At 41.0% G+C, this 8,794-nt stretch overlaps 1 protein-coding gene across 1 annotated transcript; it reads right to left on the reverse strand.

Moving 5' to 3' along the window:
* Positions 1-1,177: 1,177 nt before the first annotated feature.
* Positions 1,178-4,585, reverse strand: LOC147447870 (glucan endo-1,3-beta-glucosidase 14-like). Its single transcript, XM_086523759.1, has 2 exons — positions 4,279-4,585; positions 1,178-2,285 (listed from the first exon to the last, which is right to left on the reverse strand). Exons 1-2 carry the CDS (start codon positions 4,364-4,366, stop codon positions 1,180-1,182), a joined length of 1,194 nt encoding a protein of 397 aa, XP_086379885.1. The 5' UTR covers positions 4,367-4,585; the 3' UTR covers positions 1,178-1,179.
* Positions 4,586-8,794: the final 4,209 nt, after the last annotated feature.

Consider the following 8,794-nt stretch of genomic DNA (forward strand, 5'->3'; position numbering starts at 1 on the left):
TTAATATGTTCGAATAATATAATTAAGAGAAAATTACCAAAATTCCCCTCTAATTTGAGGAAATTCCCAAAATACCCCTCAAATTTCAAAAATTCCCAAAATGCCCCCGATATTTTGTCATAAATTCCCAAAATGCCCTTCAAATTTTCCAAAATTCCCAAAATACCCCTGGTTGTGAGACTAAACTTCTCAAAAAATAATTTTTTTTGTAGGTCTTCACAAGAAGAGTGATTGTCTATCGTACAAGATGCTAAAACTACAATTTGAGTTGGTTACGTAGGCTTTGGAGATGAATTGCTTCATTATTTTTAGACATAATTGCCTTTTTTGCGATGGTAACTGGTGACAAATTATATGTTGAGCACTCAATAGCGAATCTCAATTGTCAAAAACGAATGAAGATTAGAAAATCTTGAACATTCCAACCAAAATAGATACAAGGGTATTTTGGGAATTTTTGAAATTTGAGGGATATTTTGGGAATTTCCTCAAATTAGAGGGGTATTTTGGTAATTTTCCCTATAATTGAATGTATTATACAACCATTATTCATGTTTAAACCGTTTTGCAAGTGAAATCGATAGTATTTAAATCCATTTATTTCAATCAATACTCTTACCGATTGATTACACTATCAATTAATTTTCTTATCGATCGATATATAAGAGCAAATACGAGATTTGATAAAACAATGACGTGTCAACGTTTATTACGTTCAAAGAACATGATTGAATGTATTCTACGACCATTATGCACAATGGTAAAGCCTAACCATTTAGCTTGCATTAATATCTTTTAGTTGGGGATGTTCTCTTGGAGTCTAGTTTTTTGTATTTATTCCCTTGGAGCTCCGTATGAGACCTCCCGGGGGGAGACCATTGGGCTTACTTTGCCGACATGTTGACTTTATTAAAAAGGAAAAACAATACTCTTGAGTTCCAAGTTTTTAAATGAACACTCACAGAATGAGAATAAACAAGATTGAACTGTTAGTATGGCAATACTTTTTAAATTCTTGATAGATAGGAGAGCGAAAAAAAGAAACTACATAAAAGCAAGATTCCCAAACAAACAACAATAATAGGTAGAAGAATGAAAAAATACATAAAATACAGTAAAAATACAACCTGACATACCCTTCTACCCCCTCCCTCTGGAGAAACTCGATAGAATGATAAGTCACAAAATACCACTTAAACTTGTAAGGATGGCTAAAAAAACACACATAAAATACAATATACCCATAGTGAAACCATGAGGTGCAGAGTTCAAGTATGCCTGTGAAGATTGAGAGAAGCTGAACTCATAAACTTTGGAGCCATCTGGATGGAAGAGTCCGTAATTGCGCTCGGACGTAGGCCCGGGCTTTTGGTCCTCATTGAAAAGGGCAAAGAGGTACACCTCTGGAGTGATGTCTGGTCTTAGAGGAGTCCCCTTCTTGGAAGTGACATGCTTCACTAAGTTTGCATGGTATGTTTGTGCATTGGCTATGGTTGCACCAGGCTCGTCCACATCTCCGAGCGACGGCCAGCCCGTCTCGGACACCAGTAATGTGATATTTGTATACCCAAGTGCAGAAATAGCTGAGTAGACAGAATCCATCTGTGCATCAAACATGTTGTAATAATGCAACTCCGTGTTTTCGTCGAGGACACCGGTGGTTGTTTGGAAGAGGACATAAGCTAAAGAGACATTGGTGGGGTTGTCCTTGTAGGCAAAGAAGGGGTAGACATTGATCAGAAAGGGGGCTCCTGTCTCATCCAAGAACTCTAAGATGGGCTGGATGTATAGAGTAGCGATGGCCGGGTTGAATGCACCCTTGGACGGGGGAAACGAGGAGGACAAGATGGAGAATGAATGGGCGGTCGATACGAAGATCTGACGGTGTAGATTAAGGTTCTTGAGGGCGGCATAAACATTCTTCATTGCTGGAAGGACCTGAGCCATCAAGTTGGTGTCTGTAGCGCTAAAAATTTCATTACCAACAACAATACCAGTGATATCGGTCCCGGGCAAGTGTGCAACAATATTGGTTTGAACCCAAGATGTGGCAAGTTCAGGGTTGGTGAGAGAGAGCAAGTCATTATTATAAGTGCCCACAATGAAAGAGATGCCAGTGTTGCTAAAGGTTTTAAGTACTACAGGGTCAACATCATAAAGCTTCGATTTCGTAATAGAAATCGATTGGAGGAGCCCCACGACCTGTGATGGTGCTGGCAAATTGTCGGCAATCTTGCCATAATTCACTCCGAAGGTTATCCCTGCTGCTCTTTCAAAACCCCATCCTGCAGACACATTGAAATAAAAAGCTTTAATCAATCGTTCCACCATTGATCCTTGCTTATGAAAGCTAATGAACAGCAACCATGTCACAGAATTTGATTCAGCTTTCCATAAAGCACACTAATCATTTTGACATTTCATAGTAAAGTCTTCTTGCTTTACTAAATCATTCCTTCCCCATAACACTAGTTGACAAGTAAGCAGAAGAGCATCTGTTCACCGATTGATTTAATGAAACACAATCAGGAGCAGACAAATCCGTTCGTAGCAACCATAATAGCACACTACTCCTTGGTTACTGATGGGAATGACTAATGATGAGAGTAGAGAAGAGAAACTTTTATGTCGTAGAAACAATCCCACGAGACCTCAAACATCTATCTGACGGGTCTTAAGCCCAAGACCTGATAATCCAAAGGCAGCTGGATAACCACCACACTTGGGATATAGAAGAGCAAGATGATTGATCGATTATCACTATGTGCGATAAGTGAAGGACTATTTGATCCTTCTCCTTCAAGTACAAGGCTTACAAAGGAAAAACATCACTAGTCAAAACCTTAGTGCAGACTATACTACTACCAGAATAAGGTGGATACAAGCAAAAAGCAGAAGGGAAAAATCCTGAGGCCTATATGGTGTATGAAATAGCACTGGTAGCCTTCCCTCATGATTCTTACTTTTATCCTCAATATACTCAATAGTCTAGCGGTAAAGTAATCGTGTGGGGGGGGGTATAGACCTGAGCTCAATCCCCAATAGTGCTCAAGATGCTTACTTCTAAGTCTTTTAAATCAAGAAGGAATAATACATCCATCAGACAAACATACTTTAATCTCAAATTCCCTTTCAATTTGTGATAAAAAAACGCAATATTGATCGGTCCGTGACAACCACCAAACCTAAATGTTGTGCTGCATTCTAAAAATGAACAGTGAAAAGTGAGTAATGACAAAGGTGTTTGCTATGCCATTCATGTCAATGGCACCTCCAATGATCAAGAGGGGTGCTTTCTCAAAAAAGGTGTGTGCTGTTATGCCATTAATATCAATAAAAGAAAGAATGATGAAAATCATGAATGGCAATGATGCAAACCTTGAAAAAGAGGAAGAATCCAATGTGGAAATGTGGATGTGATGGAAAATACTGTGTGAAAAACATCACTCGGCAAATAGTGCAATTTTCGCGGGTGACAAAAAGTCCAAAATCCCGGCCTTTCATACAGATACTAGTATGAAAACCAGGAAAAACCATGGAAAACTCGGCTACACCCGGTTTCAGAAAAGAGGGTTTCCTTTCCTTGAGCACATTGGAATAACATCATTGAAAAGGTGAGGATGACAAGAATGAGTGCAGTCACTTAAAGAAAATTATCGTAATTATAATAATTAAGCTGCTAATACCACATATTCCCACATAATTACAATGCAGGTAAGTAAGGGCAAGTGCATCAAAAAATCAAATTACACACATTGCAGCACCATAAAAGGAAATAAATGTAAGAGAGGAATGAAATAGCAGGAATTAGCGAAGATGGTAAAGAATAAAAATAAATGATGAAGACCCTGACAATGGAAGTGGCTTAATTACCATTTTCGGGGTAATTAATGTGCTAATTATGAGCTTACCGACCACGCCTCGAACCTACCACATGATATATTACCAATGTAAAATCAGACTACTTTCTCCGCTATGGGCTGAGCCTTTAGCCCGTATACTCGGCCTATGCAGTGCTTGATGATCGGAGTTGCAAGAAAAGTTTGGCTGGCCTGTTGTGGATGCAACTCGTGATGGGTGCAAGCTGTGAAAACATGGGGCACCGCTTGGACACTAAAGTAGGCCCGTCCACAGTAACACCGAGAGCTCAAAAATGCAGGAAAAATGTCTGCTTTAATGTGAGTGTGTGTGTGTGTGTGTGTGTGTGTGTGTGTGTGTGTGTGAGAGAGAGAGAGAGAGAGAGAGAGAGAGAGAGAGAGAGAGAGAGAGAGAGAGAACCTGCTATTGTACAGGCCACAAGAAGCCGCAACAGAACCCCAGGTACCCCAGCTGCCTCTTGAAAGTGGTCGTGCTTCCACATCTTCATCCTGCCTCTGCTCCTAACTTCGCCCTCTAGGCTCTATCTCTGTGTATAAGCCCGTCTCTCTCTCTCACTCACGCGCACACACACTCACGTACGCACAGGCACGCTCTCTCGCTCCCTCGGACACACAAAATGTGAGAGCGCGCGACTGTGCATTGGCGCGGAGAGGGAAAAGGAGCTCCCGCGTTAAAGCTAATGGCTTTATGTGTGTGTCCGTGTGTGTGTGAGAGAGAGAGAGAGAGAGGGGGGGGGGGGAGGATTTTTTATTTATATTTAAGAGAGAGAGCGGGGCAAGAGAACACGGGCGGCGCCGCCCTAAAACGAGGCCAACGGACGGAGAAACGCGTTTTTAATTTCCCAAATTTTGCCTTCCTTAAGCTATATGGCATGCACTCCAAAATCATATCTAGCGGCTAGCCTACCCACCCAAGGGCCAAGGGCTCAGGGTCGTGGCATGGTTGCCCAATTGGCCCCGTCTCTTGTACCTCCCCCATACAGCTCTTGCCAACACTCAACAGAGAACGTGAAAATGCAATACTCATGAGTTCATATGAGCCATATTTGCTTCTAATCAAACATCCTCGCCGCCCCTCAAGTCACAAGAAGATTTGGAAATTTCCTCATATAGGAAAACCGAGTCTTTTTCAGTGTTTTTCATACAATGTATACACGGGGGGCCGGAGGTCCCTTGCCCCCAATCGTACCTAGCTAGGTATGCAGTGCCTCCCTCACAAAAGCTCATGATGTTGAGGTAAGTCACAATGTGGGAATTATCGTGAGAATATGTCCAAAACTTCTTGTGTTCACATGGATCCCTAACACCCTAGTATACATCCTCAACAATGATTTTGAAAGAAATATGAACGTCATGGCCAAGGAAAGCTTCAACAAACCAAGCAAAATCAGACTTTGCATGCCAAAATTAACAACCTTTCTAGAAGGAAAAATACAATTTTGATTTGAATTTTTATTTTCTATTTACATATGTACCTCAATTTGCTAAAGATGAGATCCTATTCCTAACTATCAATGAAAGCTTATGTCGTAACCAGTTCAAAGAATGTGCACTTTGAATACATTTGAAGGAACATGGGGAAGGTGCAATCGCTACGTGGTTTTAGTGCCAGACGCGATGGGGAGTAGGCATGTGCTGTTGCTTATGCTTTCAGAATTGGTAGGCTAAGAAGAGATTGATCCATAAGAATGCTCGTGGTTCAAGTTAAAATCTTATAAAGAGAATCTTCCATCTGTTGGCCATGGGTTGCGGCAATGAGCACAACCCATGAGTTGTATCATTCATATATGGAATTGGGACTGGTTGCCTTTGTAGGAGGTGTTATGGGGTCAACAGAGAGAAACTACTCATAAATATCCCTTATCTATGCTTCCTTACTTAAAGCGGACTTGTGTTGGCACATAATTTAGGTTTTCTTAGCACATAAATGGGCCTCTCTCTCTCTCTCTCTCTCTCTCTCTCTCTCTCTCACACACACACACACACCCATGACTCCTTTTTATAGGGGCATTGGCCACTAGATTCTTGACTATATACCCAGTGTGCAGTTGTGCATGCACGAAGAGTGCAACTCGGAATCATGCGGCACTGGGATGCAAAGAGGAGGAAGGGTTTTGTTTGGGTTTTCTTGGTGCCTAGAGCAAGGATCCACATACTAATCTAGCAAACAGTAACTAACAATGTCAAAGGTTTTCCACATAAAACAAGTGATGTACATTGTGACTTACAAGAGTCAGCTTGGTGCTTTGTATGACAAAATAGAACAAATTAGCTTGCATACATTAAGGTGCACAACTTTAAAAACTCGTTGATGGCGTTTAGTGAAAGGGAATGCTAATAATTCCAAGGACTAATTTCCACATATAGGGAGTGCATTATTAAGGGAGTGGGCCAATTTAAGGGGAAAAACACCCATGTGAAGGTCCCCATATGTCAAGTGGGCCAACACTAGAAGGCCTTGAGCAAAATATTCATTTTCAAGTACTTTCTTTCACAAGAAGATTTATAGATTTTCTCATGTAGAAAAACGGAATCTTTTCCAGTGTTCATCTTACAATGAATAACATCATGAGCTTCTGCTCGAGAGGCACCGCATACCTAGCTAGGTACGATTGGGGGCAAGGGGTTGCCGGCCCCCCCATCGGCCCGACGGTCCCCTACCCCCAATCGTACCTAGCTAGGTATGCACTGCCTCCCTCACAGAAGCTCATGATGTTGAGGTAAGTCACAATGTGGGAATTATTGTGAGAATTTGTCCAAAACTTTTTGTGTTTCCTCCCAAATTCATCTTATACTAGTACGGCCGGCCGCCTTTGGCGGCCTCTCTCTCTCTCCCCTTCTCTCCCTTTTTATCACATGCAATTGGATTTTTTTTCGTTTTGGACTTTAACCTTGAGATCGCAAATTGTGACACGTGTAAAAGGCTCCCCCTTCCGCCATATTATGTTAGCAGATTGATTTTTGAGGTGTTATTGATAACAAAAGTGAATAAAAATCTTAAGCCCAACAAGTAGCTTTATTTGCGTGGAATATGGGATCTTGTTGGGTCCTTTTCCTTTCTTTTTTTTTAAAAGCCTCCTAACTTTTAGTTTCTTTTGACCTAACTAGCTAGTATCCACTAGCCTTACCCTCAACACCCAAAAAGTTACTTTGTCCCTTATCCTCTCTTTTTTTTTTCCACCATCGGCGCGCACACGCACGGTGAAGATAGTAAGGAGAACTTTAGACATATCTGTGTATTTACAACCGAACTTGCTATACACCTCACACCCACAAGGGGACCATATCTTGTCTCTTATCCATTTATCGCCCATTTCCTTGATGCCATGAAAAGCCATATTTGCATTCTAAGATCAAGTGAGAGAATCCATTGGAAGAAACACTACACATGCACATACCTATTTGCACAAGATATGGAGTCTTTTGCAACAAACAGTTGTTATCATTGCGCTCTCTTTTGCAATCTGTAAGCATAGGCAAGCCTCAAATTTGAATTATTGAAATGTCCGTTTTCTTTGTAAAGGGATTGGAAGGGTATATATCTTCTTCTTCTTTTTTGCCTTTCTAAAATAAGCCTTAGAGTATGGACCTTGTGTATCAAGGTTGTGGAGGCAGGTTTGTAGGGGTGGCTACCCTGATAGCTGATAGCTGATGTAATTATGATCCTTGGATGTTGTCATGGCTTAACATGAGCATGGAAAAACCTTGTAATTTTTTGGGCTGCTCAATATAATCCACTCACAATTGTGAGTTTTGCTATTTTTTTTTAAAAAAAAGCCTTAGCGAGGAAGGGAGTTAGGCATAGGTTAGATGTGAAGTATTGACTTGTTGGAAATTTTATTTCAAATTTTAGTTTCTATAAGAGTCCTTTCATTTTCATTTAAGAGCCTCATCATTGAATTGTTTTATTTCGCCTTGTATTTAGAATCTTCCACTGCTATTTTGAAGGGCAATATTTTCATAAACCTTTTCTAGAAGGGAAAACCCCCCTTTGAAGGAAGTTGCAACCTTCAAGTTGAAGAATTGTGGAGCATAGTCATGCCAGGCAATTCACATACACATCGTTTTTTCACAAACTAGTGTGGCCAGTGGGCTTCGCCCGTCTCTCTCTCGGATTTTGCACAGGTTGCCTCCCTCTCTCTCTCTCTCTCTCTCTCTCTCTCTCTCTCTCTCTCTCTCATCGTTGTGCGCTCGAAGTGCAAACCACACCCGCCAGATGAAGGACGTTCTAATGTGTGGCGGGGAAGGGGGGCTGGAACTCCCTCTCGCCATTATAGATAGTATAGATTTTGCTCATCCATGCTATTGTCATCATCCCCTTCAATATACGACTTGCATATGCATTTTCATGATTTAATAAATGCTTAAAGCCATTTATTCCCTCAATGCCATGCTCATGTTTTGGTTGAGGATTTTATGTACAATTAGGCAACCCGTTTGTGTCAAGTGTAGCTTGTATGTCATAATGGCCTACATAAGACAATGCCTAATAAACGCCCTTGTTAATTTAAGTACTAGAAAGGAAAATTATTTGTCATCGCTCAATTGCCATGTGGCATGGATCTACAAGATTTATCCGACGGTTCACAATTCCTCGCAAGAGTTCCATGTTTATTAAAGCCTTATGTAGGCCAAAAATGGTACATGGAAGAGTTCAAATCAACTTGATAGACTTTATTGTGTCACCCTAGCCTAGCATAGGGAAAACACCAAATCCTTTGTCTTTCCTCACAACCTTTACTAGCCTCTCTCAAAAGACAAGAGTACACAATGGGACTCAAAAACCATTTGAAAAATACTATCTACTTTTCAAGAATGGTATGAGCATAGTGAGAAGAGCTCGCTTCTCTCTCTCGCTCTCTCTCTCTCTCTCTCTCTCTCTCAACCTTCCACTAAGCTTCTTACCAATTCAATCC

This window comes from Adiantum capillus-veneris, chromosome 11, assembly GCF_014529385.1.
Source record: "Adiantum capillus-veneris isolate H3 chromosome 11, ASM1452938v2, whole genome shotgun sequence".
Taxonomy (NCBI): Eukaryota; Viridiplantae; Streptophyta; class Polypodiopsida; order Polypodiales; family Pteridaceae; genus Adiantum; species Adiantum capillus-veneris.

Excerpts from the sequence above, each read along its gene's own strand:
- LOC147447870 (XM_086523759.1), bottom strand. The coding sequence starts at position 4,366 with ATGAAGATGTGGAAGCACGACCACTTTCAAGAGGCAGCTGGGGTACCT. Across the intron at positions 2,286-4,278 it reads TGTGGCCTGTACAATAGCAG|GATGGGGTTTTGAAAGAGCA; the intron begins GTTCTCTCTCTC and ends ATGTGTCTGCAG.